We start from the raw sequence: 18,251 nt of genomic DNA on the forward strand, positions 1-18,251 counted from the left end.
GCAAGGCTGGGCCTGCAGCTGGGGTAGGAGGTCTCAAAGTGCCTGCTGCAGCCCCTCAGCTTTCCATGGCATCTCCGTTCCTACCCCAGGCCATAGGGGCTGCCCCCTCTTGCCATTTTACAGGCCGTCTCTTGACACAGGGAAACTCAGAAAGCATTACTGATTAGCTGCTTATCGGGGAACCACTCATATCTTCTTGCTGGCTCCCTGTGTTACCCGCAGGGTAAGTGTGGGGCAGGGGCAGCTGACAGGTGATACTAGCTGAGGGAACCCGGGTCACTGTAAGTGACCACAGGGCTGTCTTTCCCATTGGCCCTGACTGCCCTGCAGGCTCAGACCAGCCACATCTGAACCACCTAGCAGCCGGCTTGCCCACCTGTGTCTGGGCCAATGCGGCACTGAGTGCCCTGCTTTCTACACCGAGAGCGCCAGGGAAAAGAATCCAGCACCTGTCCTGACTACTGTTCCCAAAAGCCAGTGCTTCTGCATGGGGCCAGCTCAGAGGACTCGCCACGCCACGGCTACTCTTCCTCCATCTAATGCCATTAATTCAAGTCATCTACATATTGGCCGCAGCCCAGGCTCCTGCTAGGGCCACACGGCTCTCTCCAAGCAGAGGCACGAGCCCTTGCCCAGAGTCTGTGCTCAGCTCAGCTCAGACCTTGGCCACTCTCTCTCCATCCATCCCCTCCTGGGCTCCGCCCTCTGGCCACTGGTCAGTATGCTTGGTGACAGCTTTCCCTGCCCAGCTGTCCTTGCCACTCCCCTTTGCAGCGCCCGCCCCACTTTCCTGCCTGAGTCCTGGCTCCTCTCAGCTCCACCAGGTGGGCCAGGCCCCTCCCACCCCTTCTGCATCCCGTTGGATGGTTTGTTTCCCCGATTTAAACTGCCAATTTGCACAGCGACGATGTGCGTGCTGACTCCCCAGGGCAGAGTTCGTAGCTAATCTAAAGTAACCCAGGATTCACGGATTGCTCTGGGATCCTTCCACCCGCCCCATCCACATCTATTTGTGCCTTAGGACACAGCCTCTGCCTGAACGAAGTGCTTCCCTCTATCACAATCTTCGCAGAAAACTCTGTTTAAAATCAACTCAATTATGTTGTTAAGGCACGTATTAAAATGTCCAAGGGGTGCAGAGTAGAATACATCCTTTTTAAGAACAGGCTATTTTTGTCAAAAGCAACCTACAAAACTTGAATCACCCACCGAGGCAACTGGCTTCTGTATAAACTTAAGTATCTGACATAAAGTAGAATTTTTAGAAGGTGTAAAGAGTAGGGAACTGGGGAGAGAAAATGTTCAGGAGGAAGAAAAAAATCTGCTTGGGAAAAGATAATTATGTTAAAGGCACACCCAGAAAGAGGCTGCACACGTGGCCAGACAATTATCTCCATGCACATTTCTGATAGTGGAAGGTAGAAGGGGAGACCGATTCCCAGTCTCTTTCTTGGATTAAGCATTAAGAAGTCACAACTAAAAATCTTTTGGGCAGATACTCAACATCATTAGTCAAATTAAACCCACAATGAGCTACCACTTCAAACCCACTAGGATGGCTGTAATCATAAAGAAAACCGATACCAAGTGTGGGCAAGGACGTAGAGAAATTGGAACCTTCATAACATTGCTGGCGGGGATGTAAAATGTAGAGCCACTTTGGAAAACAGTGGCGGTTTCTTAAAAGGTTAAACATAAATTTCCCTTGTGCCCCAGAAATTCCAAGAGAAATGAAACCCTTTGTCCTCACAAAGATGTGTAAGAAAATGTTCACAGCAGCATTATTCATAATGGTCCCAAAGTGGGAATGATCCAAATGTCCAACAGTGAGGAGGGATAAACAAAATGTGCATGCAATGGAAAACTGTTTGGCAATAAAAAGGAACAAATACTGTTATTGGGTTGGCCAAAAAGTGCCTTCGGTTTTTAAGTAAAAATAAAAGACACATTTTTCATTTTCACCAAGAACTTTATTAAACAATGTATTCACCCTTTTGTTCCACTACCTCCTGCCATTTTTCAGGCAACTTCATAATTCCATCTTCCCAAAAGTTTTTATCTTTTTGAGCAAAAAACTGTTCCAGGTGCTTTTTACAATCTTCCAGGGAATTGAAATTTTCTCCATTAAGAGAATTTTGTAAAGACTGAAATAAATGAAAATCCAAAGGCGGATGAATCAGAACTACCCAGCCAAGCTGTAATAGTTTTTGCCTGGTCATCAAAGAAACATGCGTTCTTGTGTTATCCTGATGAAAGACTATGCGTTTTCTGTTGACTAATTCTGGACGCTTTTTGTCGAGTACCACTTTCACTTGGTCTAAGTGGGAGCAGTACTTGTTGGAATTAATCGTTTGGTTTTCCGGAAGGAGCTCATAATAGAGGACTCCCTTCCAATCCCACCATATACACAACATCACCTTCTTTGGATGAAGACCAGCCTTTGGTGTGGTAGGTGGTGGTTCATTTCGCTTGCCCCATGATATCTTCTGTTCCATATTGTTGTACGGTATCCACTTTTCATTGCCCGTCACAATTTGTTTTAAAAACAGAACGTTTTCATTACGTTTCAGTAGAGAATCGCATGCGGAAATATGGTCAAGAAGTTTTTTTTCTCTTAACTTATGTGGAACCCAAACATCAAAGCAATTAACATAACCAAGCTGGTGCAAATGATTTTCAACGCTTGATTTGGACATTTTGAGTATGTTGGCTATCTTCCTAGCGGTATAACGTTGATTGTTCTCAATTATTGTTTCAATTTGATCGCTATAAACTTCAACCGGTCTACCCAACCGTGGAGCATTGTCCAGCAAGAAATCTCCAGCACAAAATTCCGCAAACCACTTTTGACACATTCGATCAGTCACAGCACCTTCTCCATACACTGCACAAATCTTTTTGTGCGTTTCAGTTGCTTTTTTTACTTTCTTGAAATAATGAAGCACAGTATGCCAAAAATGTTGTTTTTGTTCTTCCATCTTCAATATTGCAATGGCTACACAAAAATTCACCAATTTTGATAAGTTTTTTAAAAAATGCACGCTGATATGACAGCTGTCACAATACAGTCTAACAAAATTGTTTCGAATGAAGTTAAAGACAACTAAGTGCTACTAGAGCCATCTTACGGAAAACACCGAACGCACCTTTCGGTCAACCCAATACATACTTGCAATATGAAGGAATCTCGAGAACATTATGCTAAGCAAAAGAAGTCAGTCACAAAAGATATATCACGTAAGTCCATTTTTATGGAATATCTAGAAAAGGCAAATCTATAGAGACAGAAATTAGATTAGTGCTTGCCTGGGGTTAGGCTGGAAATAGGAACTGATTGCAAATGGGCACAAGGGATTTTGGGGGGTAATGGAAAACGTTCTAAAATTGAATTGTAGTGATAGTTGAACAACTGTAAATTTACTAAAAATCACTGAATTGTACACTCAGAACAGGTGAATTTTATGGTATGTAAGTTATACCTCATTCAAGCTTTAAAAAAAAATTTTTTTTAATCTCTTGGGGCAAGTAAAACTACAAAATCAATACTGTGACACACGGCACTCAGCCACAGATCTTGGAGCTATAAACAAATCAAGCAAGATTTTGTAAGTTGAAATCCGCTTGGTTCTGACATAAGACTCGGCCAAGGGTTTAACTATCTGAGGCTGTAATAACAATGTCTGATTGTACCTTGGATTTGCTTTTTTTTTTTTTTTTGCGGTACGTGGGCCTCTCACTGTTGTGGCCTCTCCCGTTGCAGAGCACAGGCTCTGGACACGCAGGCTCAGCAGCCATGGCTCATGGGCCCAGCCGCTCCACGGCATGTGGGATCTTCCCGGACCGGGGCACGAAACCATGTCCCCTGCATCGGCAGGCGGACTCTCAACCACTGCGCTACCAGGGAAGCCCGGATTTGCATTTTTTAAAATTCTTGTTCTAAATTGTACTTCAGTTGTCAATATGTAAGAGTTGTTCACGAAGTTCAGTTTTGCTTTACAGCCTTAACAATGAGGTCAATTCTTAGGGTAAAAGCACAATTTAGGGGCAAGTTAACTAATTTCTCAGCGCCAGTGAAGAGAGGCCTGAGACCAAATCCCTGCTCTACTAGATGTTATGTGACCTAGGGCGAGTCTGCCTCTGCCTCAGTTTCCTTATAAGTAAGGCAAGGATGAGAGAACCTTCATTCATAGGTCATTGTAAGTATTAAGTAAGATAATACACGCAAAGAACAGTGTCCTGGCCTTCAGTAATAAACAGCGGTGACTATCGCTATTATCAGTATTACTACTATTACCATCTCTCCTATGGGAAACCTTCCTGTTCTAACACTCTGCTCCAGCTTTGTGCCCTACTATTGCCTTGGTGGAAGTGGCCAAGATCTCAGGGATGGTACCTAGGAGGGCAGAAGCACTCCTGAAATCCAGCCAGGTAAATGGACACAGACAGAGGCCGCCCCTGGTGAGCACAACCCATTTGATGTACTAGCTCCCCTTCCACCCTGAAAGCAAGACAGCTCCTCACATGAGACGCTCAGCCCCATTCCCCATCCCCAAGGCTTTCCTGCGTGTGTGTCCCCGGCCCTGAAATCTCCTTAGTGCATTTCTCTCAGATGTTCTGCCAGCTTCGTGAAATAATCCACCTTTCCAAAGTCTCCCTGTGACATCTCATTTCACATACTTGGCAAGATCTCCCCGTGGTGCTCCCTCCCCCTCTCCCTGGCTATAAGTAAATTAATTAGCAGTAGTGGGCTGCCGGCGGGTATGTGGGCTCTAATGAGTTTGTCTTCATGGCTGACATCCCTGCTGACGTGCAGGGTCCCAAGGGAGCAGGAGCTGTGCCTTCTACTCGATCTGTTTCACACTCATCCCAGCACTCGTGCAGATCTTAGCTGACAGAGGGCACTGCACAGTGGGTAAACAGTGGCAGGGCTGGCAACGACAACAATGGCCACGGTAATATTAATAATAAATGCCCATCAGGCACGCACCACAGGACCCACGGGTCAGCACGCTGAGTCAAACTGCAGGCTCAGAACTAAAGATGTGGAATGTAGTGCCTGAGTTTAACCAAATAGTAGAAGAGAAGTTTCCCTATACAGAAGCCTTCCAGCTAAAAAATAAGGACTCCTTTAAAGAGTAACCGTAACAGCATTATCAAATGACGAAGGAATGTTAGAATTCACGTATCACCATTTCAGGATCCCTAATGAACAAGTGGGTCTAGGCATTGAAATCAATGACTGTGTTATTACAAAAAAAAAAACAACAACAGGTATCTTGAGCCTCCTGTTGAAAGTACACAATACTATGAAGTCATCTTGCCAGAAAAAGAAAAAATACCTGAACCTGACCCAAGCTCCTAGATGAAATTTTCTATCTGCAGGACCTAGAGAGAACAGAGGAACATGTGAAACTACACCACAGGGGATGCAATAAGCAAATCCAGACTGTGGGGAGCTCTATGGATCCAGTAAAGCAGTGTCTTCAACAAATAACGTGCAAGGAAAATGGAAATGGAGACCACACCCACAGACTAAAAACTTAAGTAACACATCAACCAGTATCTGCCAATTGTACTGCATAGGCATTTACTTATTTCTTCGTTTATCTATCTATTTATTTATGAGGGAGGGGATTTTAAAATGCTTTTAATTTTTTAAAAAATTTTAATGCACAGAAATCTCTTGCATTCCTATACACTAACGATGAAAAGTCTGAAAGAGAAATTAAGGAAACAATCCCATTTACCATTGCAACAGAAAGAATAAAATGCCTAGGAATAAACCTTCCTGGAATTGTTGCTCTTCTAATTTTTAATTTATAATCAGCATTGCTGTCACTGTATTTCATTTAAGACATTATCAACTGCCAGATGCACTATTATTTTATGTATTATCAAGAAAGAACAACATGCTGCCCATTAAACATGCCATCAATTGTCATATGTATCCCAGTTCCAGATTCCTATGAAGAAGATGATATCCACATTTTATGAATGAGTAAACTGAGCCCCAGAGAAGCTAATTAACTTGCCCAGGGCCACACAGCCAATAAGGAGCATAGCTGGAATCTGAACCCAGGTTTGTCTAACCCAGAATCTGTCCTCTACCAGAGGCCATACCTGGTGAGCCAAAGGCACAGGCCAAGACCGCTGCCTGTACCTGGAGGCTGTTACCTCCCCTAGGTCCACCTGCTGGGGTGGGCGGAGGGGGAGGGCAAGAGGGCACTCACAAGGTCTGGATGGCCCGCAGGGAGGTGAAGGTGCCCTTGGCGAGACTCTGGATCTTGTTGTCATACAGGGAGAGCAGGGAGAGGTTCTGCAGGTCCTGGAAGGTGTTGGGCCGGATGCAGTTGATCTTGTTGGCATTCAGGAGCCTGTGGGCAGAGCCAGGGCCAGGTGGTGAGGGGAGAGGCACAGAATTGGACTCATCATGTCCTGGGCACCTTCCTAGGTGCCAAGCACGCGTTATGTCAGGGAGGAGTCCATGGAAGCAGGTGCAGGGGATCTGGCCCTCTGGGTGTCCACTCCACGCAGAGGAGCTCCGGCTGCCTTCTCTGTGCACAGGGACCATTTAGTCCCCCATGCTTCCCTCTTTCAAGGAACTGCTAGAGGTGCCCAATGGGATTCTGAGACAGCAGAGAGCACAGTGGTCAAGTCACCTCCCAAAGGCATTTGGGGGTATCCTCCTCCCCTTCTGCTGGGTTTCCCAGGAGCTGAGAGGGAGCATTTGGCTTCTGTGCTTCTTGGGTCCTGGGAGAGAATCCTTGCCTGAACGCTCAGCGCTCAAGGAGGCTGACCTGGGCCTGGGTGTCCTCCTGCAGGAGACAGCTCTGTCCCCAACCACACCGAGCTCAGCAGGAACACAGTTCGCATCTCAGCGGCCTCTCAGCTCGGGCGTCCTGCAATCAGCTCTGCATCCACCTCTGCCTCCCTCTCTGGCCTCTGCAGAGCCCCCTAGACCCTCACAGCCTTGCCAAACCTGCCATCCCCCAAGGTCCTTGCCTCCCACACCCCCAAGAGGCCGAAAGAGAGGCCGGAGGAATACTGCCCCCCCTCCATGGGTGCCCCCCAAGGTCACTCGCATTTGGGTCCTTACAGGAGCTGTAGGGTGAACAGGCCTCCAAACACTCCCCGGGGGAGGTCTGTGATCTTGTTCCCATAGAGGACCCTGGAGAGAAGGCAGCAGAAAGGAGAGTTAGAGGACAGCCCGGCAGGCCGGGGCACAGCTCTGCAAGTCCTGCCCACACAATGGTGCCACCCCTATGCCTTTCACACGCCAGGTCCCAGCAGTGTAGGCTTGTTATAACAGTGGCCAGCAGATGGCAGTAAAGTGCGACAGGAAGGCGTCGCCGGTCCCTACTCTGCACAAAGGTACCCTGTGGGCTAGAGGCAGCATGATCCCCATCACTGCGGGAGCACCCCTCCCTCACTCTGCCCTCACACACGGATCCCACAGAAGCCTGCAAGGGCCCCTCCGGGGAACCTCATGGGAAATTAACCTGGTTGGGGATCCAAAAGGAGATTGTTCAAAGAGAAGAAAATCCCTAGGGCAGGAAAAATTAACATATTTTCAGGGAATTACAAGCAAAAACTGGAATGCCAGAAGGCACGTGCGGTATGAGCTCCAGCACGTCAAGCGAGTCTTTCCAGCACAGACAAAACACCAGAAGGAAACAGACCAAAGTGTTAGCTGCGCTGAGATCTGGCGGCAGGACTGCGAGCGGGTTGTTTCATGCTTTAGAATTTTCAAAGTTTTCTACATGGAGCATGAATTCCATATATAATCAGAAAAAATGCAAAGGTTCAAAAAAGACAGGCAGGCAGAAATGGGTTCAGACAGATGGTGAAAGCATCATGGGGCCTGGGGAGGGGGGTGCATTACGTTCCAATCTCACAAGCGGCGCCCCCAGCCACCCCCGGAAACATTCTGTCTGAGTAAAAGCAGAGTGTGCCATCTCTGAGATGGTTCTTGGAGGACGGCGTAGCAGGAGCTAAGTAGGATCCGGGCTGGCCCATGTGGAGAGCTCCAGTGTGGCTCAAGTGGAGGAGACAAATGGGACCGTAGCTTGGATTTTACGCAGCCAGCACCAGGAAGCCTGAGACATCATCAGACTCCCACTGGAAAGATCCCCCTGTCTGCTGTGTGGAGTAATGCAGGGGGCAGGAATTGAGGCAGGGGTACCAGGTCAGGGCCTGACCAGGCGGACACTGTCAATGTCCACTTTTTGCATGACCTCGGCATGAAAGTTCCTATATGGTGAGGGGGCGGCTGCGACCAGATACCCATGAGCAACAGGAACCCATTTAGATGGGCTACTGTCATGTTCCAATTTAGGAGGAGATTCACTCACTTTTCAGAGGAAGACCCTGCATTTTGGCAGCCACCTTCAGGATCTCTCAGCCAAGGACAGTGACCCATCCCAGCCTGTCGTGTACAGCTGTGTAGGTTGCACACTGCACAGTTTTAGGGGTGCCATTCCCAACGGCCCCACGCACTACCCTGCACTCTAGTCCAAGAGAAGAGGGTGCACACAGAAGACACTGAGCTAGCTGCCTCCTGCACTGCCCCAGGGGGAGTTCCATTCTGTTCCACTTCCTAGGCCCCGAATCAACGCCCAGCCCATGTCCAGCGCTGCCGAGGGACGGGTGAAAATACTCATTCCTAAGACAAATGAATGGCCTCCATCAACAGGGAGCCAGCCTGACTATAGGACACCCTGAGTTCACTCTGTATGGAGACAAAGTACCATGGGACCTCAGAGAGTGAGGGGCTTAGTGACCCTGGGAGAGCGAGCAAGGGTTCTTGGAAAAAGGGATGAAGTAACATTTCCGAGATTCATTTTCAATGACGCACAACGTTTTGTAGATTGATGGATCCCCAGCAAACTGTTGAGGGAAAGGAAATACTGGACAGGGTGGGGGAGGCAGGGGAGGCAGGAAACACTCTTCACAATCACTCATTACAACTTGAGATCAGAGCACATTTGGGACAAAAGATGTAAGCTGTGGCAGATTTCACAACTGGAGCTGGTGGTTGCCACCATTATAGGACCCAGGCAAGGCTCAGGAGAACGGAGCGCTGGGCCTCTGTGGGGAGGCGGGGCCAACATGAAGGCTGGGCTGAGTCAGATGACTGCCACAAAGAAGGCTGGGAAAATCCCCACCGCAGAAGGGAGAGCATCACAGTCGTCAGGGGCAACAGCTCTGCCTAGCTTTTCCATGCACTCAGCCCTTGACTCCCTCCTCCCCCTCCCAGCTGCAGAGGGTCCACAAAGAGGAAGGGAAAGCTGGGTACAGCCACCCTGGTCACTGCAGCCAGAGGGAGACCCACTGAGGCTGTCTGTGCTCCTTCTCTAGCGCCCACCAGAGGGGCCCTGAGCCCTGGGCCCTGCCAGCCTCCTTGGGGGTGCCCTGGACCACTACAGAGCCTTGGCACTGCTACTCACAGCGAGTTCAGAGACCGGAGGCCCTGGAAGGCGTCGGGTGCAATCTCCGAGATCTGGTTGTTGCTCAAGTCTCTGCAAGGTGAGCAGAGGAGGGACGGTGGCTGAATCTCTCAGTGGCCACCAAGTCCTGCCTGTCCCCCCTACCTCCCAGACACCACAGGAGGGCAGGGGTTTCTTTGAAATTAGGAAAGAGAAGGGCCAGTTCCCCATCCACCCGAAAAACCCACGACTGGCCACTACTTCCCTGTGCAATCCAAGGGTCATGCACGGGTGGGTACCCTAGCTTTCCCCTACACACACCCCTCACAGCCTCAACTGCTTCTGTGGGTGCCCAAGCTGAAATGGTCAGCTCTGGTCACGTGCCAGACTCGGACTCAGCATCCTGTTTAGGCCGCAAGACAGCCCTTCGAGGAGGTCGCACCACCGCCATCCCCAGGTCACAGGTGAGCCTGGTAGGAAGGCCAGATGATGGCTTTGCCGGGGGCTCAGCCACGGCAGGCAGAGTCAGGACCTGCCCCGGGGCTGTGGCCTGCCTGCTCCAGGCTCAGCCCCATGCTGACCCCCAGGAAACAGCAGGAGGCACTCACATCCTCCGAAGCTTTCTGTAGGGAGAGAAGGCTCCGGGGGGGATGGACTTGATCCCATTGAGCTCCAGGCGGCTGCAGAGAGAGAACACAGAGGAAGGACAAGGGCACGTCACCCCACCCCCACCGTTGCCCAAACCAGGCCCTTTGCCCGCCAGCCCCTGCTCCCACCCTCCATCTGGAGGTAGGGGGTCTGTTACAGGTAGAGAAAAGGGACAGGTTTTCGAGCTCCATTATCCCAGGCTGCCATGGCTGAAAGGGGCTCACCAATGATGCTAATACTAAGAAACCAATTCTTTTTATTTTTTTTGGCCGCACCACGGGGCTTGCAGGATCTTAGTTCCCCGACCAGGGATCGAACCCGTGCCCCCTGCAGTGGAAGCAAGGCGTCTTAACCACTGGACCGCCAGGGAAGTCCCTAAGAAACCAATTCTAGCAGACTCACCCAGCTGGGCTGGACAGATGGACCACAGAGGGATATGCCTCTCCAACCCTCCAGAGTTGCCAGCCTTGGGCAGACAACTCGGCCCAGCTGAGGCAAAGCATGTCTTCTCCGTTTGCACTGAGGGGCCTCAGGGCAAGCCTTGGGGTAGCGCCTGCACTGGCTCTTCACTGGCCCACCACAGCCTGGCCTGGCCGGAGGGGTGCATCCCAGCGCCTGCCCTGCCTGTACTCACATCTCCGTCATGGTCTCGGGCAGGTTGGCGGGGATGGCGGTGAGGCCTTTGCCACGACAATCCACAATGCCGTTGCTACAGGTGCACATGGCTGGGCAGGAGCCGGAGGAGAGGGTGCAGGAGGGCACGTGCCCCGCCTCCCCCTGGCCTGTGGAAACAGTGGGCTGTGACCTCAGGGAGCCCTGGGCCAGGACCTCCCTTCCCAGATACGGACTGATGGATGGGGACAAGGTGCTTCTCTAAATGAGGATGAACCAGAGGAGATCACCAAGGACCATGATGTAACTCTGCACGTGCCTGGTACATAGCAGGTACTTGTTTGCTGAACTTGAATCCGAACATAACTGTGCTACATGAGCATGTGATTTGCACGCTAGGAAATCCTACCCTCAGTTCTGAGGCTCCAGGCTCTAGTCCAAGTCACTCAACACTTCTGGCCTGAGTATGACAAGGACCATGTTTATTGAGCGCTTACTCTGTGCCACATGCCATAATAAGAGTCGTACATGCAGTATCTCATTGAATCCTACTGCAAAGAGCATGACATCATTGTGGCCACTTCACAGGTGAGAAAACTGAGTCCTCAACATTAATTAATTAGCACATGAAATTCACACATCCTCCACGTTAATTAATAGCACATGGAATCTCACCACATAGGTGGTGAGATCAGGGTGAAGCCCAGTGTCTGATGTTAAGGACCCACACTTTTTAAAACCGAGGTATCATCGGTTATAACAAGTGCACCATCGTAAGTGTATAGCTGGCTGCATTTCCACATGTGGGTACGGCCACAGAACCGCCCCCCCCGACATGGAATATTTCTATCACCCAAGAAGGTTCCCTCACGCTCCTTCCCTGAGGTAGCCGCTATTCTGAGACCTGTCACCAAAGATCTGCTCTGCTCGTCTGTGGGCTGCACATAAAGGAAAGCAGACGGCAGGCTCTCTTGCATCTGGCCTCTTGCACTCAACGTAAAATCTCCGAGATTTGCCCATGTTGCTGTGTAGTTTGTTCTTTTCTATTGCTGACTCATAGTCTATTGTACGGATATGCCATCATTGGCTAATCCAGTCTCCTGTTGGTGGACATTTGGGCAATCTCCAAGCCTGGGATATTATGAAAAACACTGCTTGGATGTTCTTGGACATGTGTTTGGCAGAACATGTGCACGTACCTAGCAGTGGAGCTGCAGAATCACGTCTCACACACGCCGCAGCCCTGAGCACGGCGGTGTTTGAGCGCAGTCTCGGGGGGCTGCCGGTGCTGAGGAGGAGGGGACAGCCCCCCCACCCCCGAGCCTCACCCTGAGGAGAGGAGGCCGAGCTCCTCACCCTGAGGAGAGGAGGCCGAGCTGGCGGGCTCAGATCCACAGGCTTGGGAGGAGCGGGCAGCCCCTAATCCTCTGTCACGGATCTGTGAGCCGGTCATTCACTCAGCAAACATCCCTTGAGCATCTATCTCTCTGTGTCAAGTGTGAGCACAGTACTAAGAAATGGCCAGAGAACACAGCACACGTACCCATGTTTTCATGGACTTTGCGATCAGTCTATGCGGGACTCCCTCTGGGGCCAGGGAAGGCTCCCTGGGCCCTGCAGGTTGAGAAGGGAGCAGCAAGGCGGGGAGGATGTAACCAGCAGGGAAACAGCCTGCCAGGAGGCCAGGGTGGGAGGCACCTGCTCCCGGGAGGGGCAGAGGCAGGCACGACTGAGATGCAACAGTGAGGAAGCCACTAGGCAGAGGAGGCACAGATGACCTCGTCCAGCCTCGCAGAGCTGGAGGGCAGTTTGGACTCTCCTAGGAGCACTGAAAGACCAGGTAAGGACAAAGCAACAGTGAGCAGCCCAAACCTGTGGCTCTCTTTAGGTCTTTCTGGCTGCAGTATGCAGATTGGAGGGGCCAGAAAGGAAGTGGGGCGGCCAGGCAGGAGGCTCTCCCAGGACCCCAGGTGGAAGATGGAGGTGCAGACTCTGGGGTCCATTTCACTTCGAACCAAGGCTAGAAGGCCCAGTTTAATGACTTTTCAAGATAGCAGGGGTGAGACAATGGGGGATGGGAGAGGGGGTAATAGGAGGGGGCAAGGAGGGGGTGGAGTGAGGGATGGGAGGCGAGGGCAGGAGTGCTGGGTAGAAGCAAAGAAGCAAAAGGGAGACATTGGGTAGAAGGGATGGGACAGAAGGGGACAATGGGTGGGGACAGGAAAGAAGTGATGGGTAGGAGACAGGAGGGGAAATGCAGTGGAGGCAAGAGGTGATGTGGAGACAAAGGTGATGGGTGAGACAACGGATGGGGAAGGAGAAGGAGAGCAGTGAGGACAGGACACAATGAGTAGGGACAGGAGAGAACACGAGCGAGGGTAGGAGACGGTGAGATGTCCTCACCCCATCCATGGATGAGGACCGGAGGTCATGGGTGGGCCAGATGTTAATGCGTGCTGACAGGAGGTTAGTGGGCGGGAACAGGAGGCGGGGCGGGGGGCAGGCGAAGGGCAGCCGAGAGCCCCGGCAGGGCCTGCACCCACCTGGGCAGCTGAACTCACTCTTCTGGACCTCGGCCACGTTGAGGCCGCGCAGGCTGGCAGGGCCCGAGCACTGGGTGAAGAGCCCGATGGTTGGCCGCTGCCTCAGCCACTGGGAGAGCCAGGCCAGGTGGCAGTCGCAGAACAGGTGGTTGGAGTGCAGGCGGCTGCGGGGGGGGGGGGGGGTGAGGGAGGAGACAGGGTGGCTCACGACCCACCTGGGCCCCCAGCCCCTGGCCGCACAGTGGGAGCCCCTTCGCCCACGGGGCAGGGGGCTGAGCCCCTGGCGCTCCACTGGGTCGGGCCCGGCCTACACCCTGTCAGCTTCGCGGCTCAGCCCCGACTTCGGGATTATCTGCAGCAGCGGGAAACTTCCCGGCAGCTGCCCCTTCCCTCCCAGCGGGCTCGGCGGGTGCGAGGGGCACCCCTTCGGCTGGAGTGTGCCCAGTGAAGATGCATCTCACTGAGCTCACGTAGACCCACTGCCCAAATCACCTGACTCATCTTCAAACACAAAAACAAATCATTGGTTGTCCAACGAAAACATCAACTATAAATGACATTCGACGTCCTTCAGTTGTAGATCACCTCCCCCTCCCCCAACTCCACTCAGCCCCCGCCCTGAGGTGGCCTCCGGGGGCGCAGAGGAGGCTGAGCTCCTTCCCCTCTGCCCCCCAGCACCTCCCCTGCTCGGCACTGTGCTCCCGGCCGCCCCAGACTGACTCACAAGGTCCGCAGCTTGGGCATGTGGTTGAAGCTGGACACGGGGATGGTGGTGATGCTGTTGTTGTTCAGAGTCCTGAAAGAGGGAAGCCAGAGTCACTGAGCGTCCGCCCAGCAGTAAGCCGCGTGGGAAGGACGGACACAGCTTCTCCCTCACACTGTGCCTCACAGTCTGCCCTCGAGGTGACCAGCCCTGGCCTGGACCCGGGGGCTATGCCGGAGAGCCACCCTCAGGGAGACCCCTGAGCTGGGACAGTGATGAAGAGGCAGCTGCACCACAGACCCCAGGCTGGTAGGATGGGGGTGGGGGGGGGCCACAGAAGGTGAGGATGGGTGCAGGCTCGGGCTGGCCTGGAAGAAAGCGTGGGGTTTGGACAGACGGAGGGAGAAAGGTGAGGCACTGCAGCCTTGAGTGTTAGAGACTCCAGAGAGACACAGCCACTTGCCCTGGGCTTCATCACGAGCAATTTAAGCCTGGGTCACACTGCCACAGGCATGACCCCAGGAGTACACGCCCTTCCGTCCTTGGCAACAAGTCTAGGAGAGCAGAGAGCAGGCCTCTGCCCTGGGCCTGGCACCCACCTCCCAGGCCTCCCGCCTCCTGTGGGGCTTCCCAGCCCAAACGCCAGCTGCTTGGGCCTCAGCGCCCGTGAGAGCCAGCTCTCCTGCCTCTGTTTCCCTTCCTATGTTTCACTCACAGCACTTCCAGCCCCCGCAGAGCCCGGAAAGCTCCTTCCTCAATGCAGCTGATCTGGTTCTTGTCCAGCTGTCTGTGGAACAAAGGAAGGTTATAGAGAGGATGGCTTGTTGCCTACTGCGGGGATGTCCAGACATTCTGAGCAACCACTCCATTAGTTTAAAAAAAAAAAAAGACCTGACCCCAATCATTTGTCCAGTACATACGTGTTGATCCAAATAGTAAATGTTAATAAAAGCTTAAATTCTTTCTCATTTTTAGTTAAAACAGTAAGTATAAATAAGTTATATTATACTCCTCTCCCCAACCTTGCATATTTCCTGGGGAGCAGGCACCGCCCCCACTTTGAAGACCACCTAGAGGGTGCTTGCTGGTGGCTGTACAATCAGAGTCTGTCACAGGAGCCATGGCAGCCACAGCTGGCAAACAGAGTTCAGCCTGAGTGCCAAGTGAGACCGACTCACAGTGGCTACCTGGACTGCTGCTCCCAGAATAAACTGAAGCTGTGATCGCGCTCCTTGGGAAAGAATGCGGTGATCAATTACCAATGTCTACTACAGGCACGAGGGTCAGGGAGTGACAAGCGTGCCAGGCATTTGCCAGCACCATGGCAGTCAGACCTGGGTTGGGGTGGAGTGTAAGCCTGGACCAGAATAAATTTGAGTCATAGAAATAAACCATTATATTTAAATAGCATTCGGCTTCCCTGGTGGCACAGTGGTTAAGAGTCTGCCTGCCAATGCAGGGTACATGGGTTCAAGCCCTGGTCTGGGAAGATCCCACATGCTTAGCTGCGGTCAACTAAGCCCGTGCGCCACAACTACTGAGCCTGCGCTCTAGAGCCTGTAAGCCACAACTACCGAGCCCATGTGCCACAACTACTGAAGCCTGTACGCCTAGAGCCTGTGTTCCGCAACAACAGAAGCCACCGCAGCAAGAGGCCCGCGCACCACAACGAAGAGTAGCCCCTGGTCACCGCGACTAGAGAAAAGCCCGCGTGCAGTAACAAAGACCCAACGCAGCCAAAAATAAAATAAAATAAATAAATTTTAAAAAATAGCATTCAACAAAGTGTATTTATTTCCATATCTCATTTAAACCTCAGAGCAAGCTTGTGAGATAAATATGATGTCCCCATTTTGCAAAACAATATATAGAGGCTCAGTGAAGTTAACTGACTTGCAGCAGCTTATACAATATGGACCTGCAAGAAAACATTCAGACCCAGCTCTCCCCACCCACTGGAGGGTAAGGGCACAGAGACTGTCCATTGCAGTGGAACAAGGACATCACCCAAGCACCCCACAGTTCATGACACTCCCTTCCACCTGGCCCCCAAAGGATGCCTGTTTCCTCCAGCCCCAGACTGTTCCAGAAGACCATGCTGGCACGAGCCATCTCAGAGCCCAGACCAGCTCCTCGGCTGCCTGGACCACAGGGCCTGGGGAGACCCATAAGGATGCTGACAGGGGTGGCCCGACAGTCCCCAAGCCCCTCTCCCTCCCAGGCCCATACTCACAAATTTTTGAGGTCTGTGGCTCCACGAAAAGCCTTTCTGGGGATGGCCTGGATGGCGTTCTCACTCAGGTCCCTGCGAGGACAAAGCCAGAGGGAGAACACTGTCAGAAAAGATTTCTCCAGAGTGCCCTGATGAGTCAGGGAGGTCAAGCAGGCCAGACAGTGCCCAGACCAGACACAGCTGTATCCCAGCACCTGGGACAGTGCTTGGCATGCAAAGATCACTGGGTAAACATTTGTCGCACGAATGAATGAGTGAACAAATGAACTGGAACTCGGGCCCCAGCCACCTCCCCTTCTCTGGGCAGAGGGGTTGCAGCTGAGGGGTGCAGCATGGGGCAGCAGGGATCAGCTCTGCCAGCCCCCAAGCCTGCCCACCAGACCCACCAGGGTCAGCTCAGCCCCCAAGGCATCGTCCAGGGCTGCAAAGGAGCAAGCAAAGAAGGAGCTTTTCGACGGGGCCCACAGCTGCCCTGAGACCTATGGCGGGTCTACCTACCGTTCCTGATCTGTTTTACTGACCAGGAATGGAGGCTTCAGAAGAAGGCACAGCTGGACCCCAGATAACCCAGCCAGTAGGTGGCCCACCAGGTTGTGAACTCCAGGCTGGGTCTGACTGCAGACCCCACGGTCTCAGGGACTGCAGGGGGCAGGGCTGCCACTAAGCCTGGATCCACACGGGGCACTGGGCGTGCTGGCCTAGAGACTGCCGTGCTGCATCCCTGCCCTGGGGCTTGGAGGGCAGGGACCTCTGAGGACTCCATCACCTCCCCATTATTAAAGTCCTGAAGTGAGGGAGGAGGCGTTGCAGGGACTCAGCAACTCAGCTTCCGCTCCCCAGCAGGATTGGGCCTCAGGCACCTGTCCACCTGCCTCTCCTCCCTCTCTCAATCCTCATTGCGGAACGCCCCTTTGCTTCCCACCGTGCTGATAACAACCGCCCCCCAACGCCTGCACCGCCAGGCATGTCACAAGCGTGAGTGCGCCTGAGCCTCGCACTGACCGTGGGGCAGATACTACTGCCATCCCCCTTTCGCAAGGACCAGAGGGAGCTCAGGGAAGTTACACGGCTCTTTGAGGGAGCACTGGCGGGTTGGCGGGTGGCGGCTCCAGAGTCTGAAACAGGCAGTCGGGTTGCAGAGCCTCCCCTCGCACAGCAGCCCTGGGAGGAACTGCGACCTCAGACAGTCAGGGCTGCCTGTCCCCACGTGGGACGGGCAGTTCTGCAGACCCCGGACCCTCCTCCTGGGCCAGGCCCGTGGGGCTTTGACCGTCTCCATCCCTTCAACCACTCACCCCACGGGCCTCAGGGTTCACCTCAAACCTGAGAACACAGCCCACGGGGCCACTCAGTGCACTGTCCCCTGAGCTGCGGGAACCGCTCCCCTCTGCCTGGGTTTTTCTGCCGAGACAACAAAACAGAAGCATCGCAGCAGAGCGCGTGGGGCCCTGACCTCAGAAAGGCAGTTTCGAATCCCGGTTCCCCACCTCCTGTGCATCTGCGGCTCAGCCTTCCCCTCCTGAGCCCCAGTTTCCTTGTGTGCAAAGTGGGGGAATACAAGCCTTGCAAGGCCTGCCCCACAAACCGCCCAAAACCCTGCCCCCTGCACAGAGTGTGAGCTAACCTCTGCGAGCTCCCTCCCCTCCAAACCCCGACCCCTCCTGTCCCCCAGCTGCCTAACCGGCCCCAAGCACCTGTTGTCCAAAAGGGCTCTGTCACCATCACACCCCCTGTTCCCTGCTCGGTCTCTCCTTGAAGGAAGGCGTCTCAAGCCTGCCTCTCCTCTCTCTCCTCCAAAACTACATTCCCGCTGAGTCTGGCTTCACTATAACAGGCCTGTGCCTGTCCCTTAATGTGACAGCAGCTTCTCTCCCCTCTCCCCCCGGCCTCCCAGGTTTCAGAAAGATGGAGGGTGCCCAGGAGTGGGGACCTCTGGTAGCACCCTCATCTCAGCCCTAGCTAGCAGTTCACCCTTCAGCCAAGCTTGGGGGGAAACTCTGGGCTGACAGCTCGCAACCATTATTCCGTTTAATCCTCACTACAATCCTGCAAGAAGGTTTCTCCCTTGTATCGACTAGTCTATTGAT

General features: G+C 52.8%; 1 protein-coding gene across 1 annotated transcript in view; it reads right to left on the reverse strand.

Moving 5' to 3' along the window:
* The window catches only part of SLIT1 (slit guidance ligand 1), a 165,997-nt gene that overhangs the window by 39,565 nt on the left and 108,181 nt on the right, over window positions 1-18,251 (reverse strand). Inside the window, exons 5-13 of the mRNA XM_060125355.1 lie at window positions 16,165-16,236; window positions 14,647-14,718; window positions 13,953-14,024; window positions 13,229-13,392; window positions 10,708-10,855; window positions 10,034-10,105; window positions 9,447-9,518; window positions 7,097-7,168; window positions 6,231-6,374 (exon numbers count right to left, since the gene is read on the reverse strand). Of these exons, the coding sequence (XP_059981338.1) occupies window positions 6,231-6,374; window positions 7,097-7,168; window positions 9,447-9,518; window positions 10,034-10,105; window positions 10,708-10,855; window positions 13,229-13,392; window positions 13,953-14,024; window positions 14,647-14,718; window positions 16,165-16,236 (888 nt within the window). The remainder of the gene's footprint in view (window positions 1-6,230; window positions 6,375-7,096; window positions 7,169-9,446; window positions 9,519-10,033; window positions 10,106-10,707; window positions 10,856-13,228; window positions 13,393-13,952; window positions 14,025-14,646; window positions 14,719-16,164; window positions 16,237-18,251) is intronic.

Source organism: Lagenorhynchus albirostris, chromosome 16 (assembly GCF_949774975.1).
Source record: "Lagenorhynchus albirostris chromosome 16, mLagAlb1.1, whole genome shotgun sequence".
NCBI classification, from domain to species: domain Eukaryota; kingdom Metazoa; phylum Chordata; class Mammalia; order Artiodactyla; family Delphinidae; genus Lagenorhynchus; species Lagenorhynchus albirostris.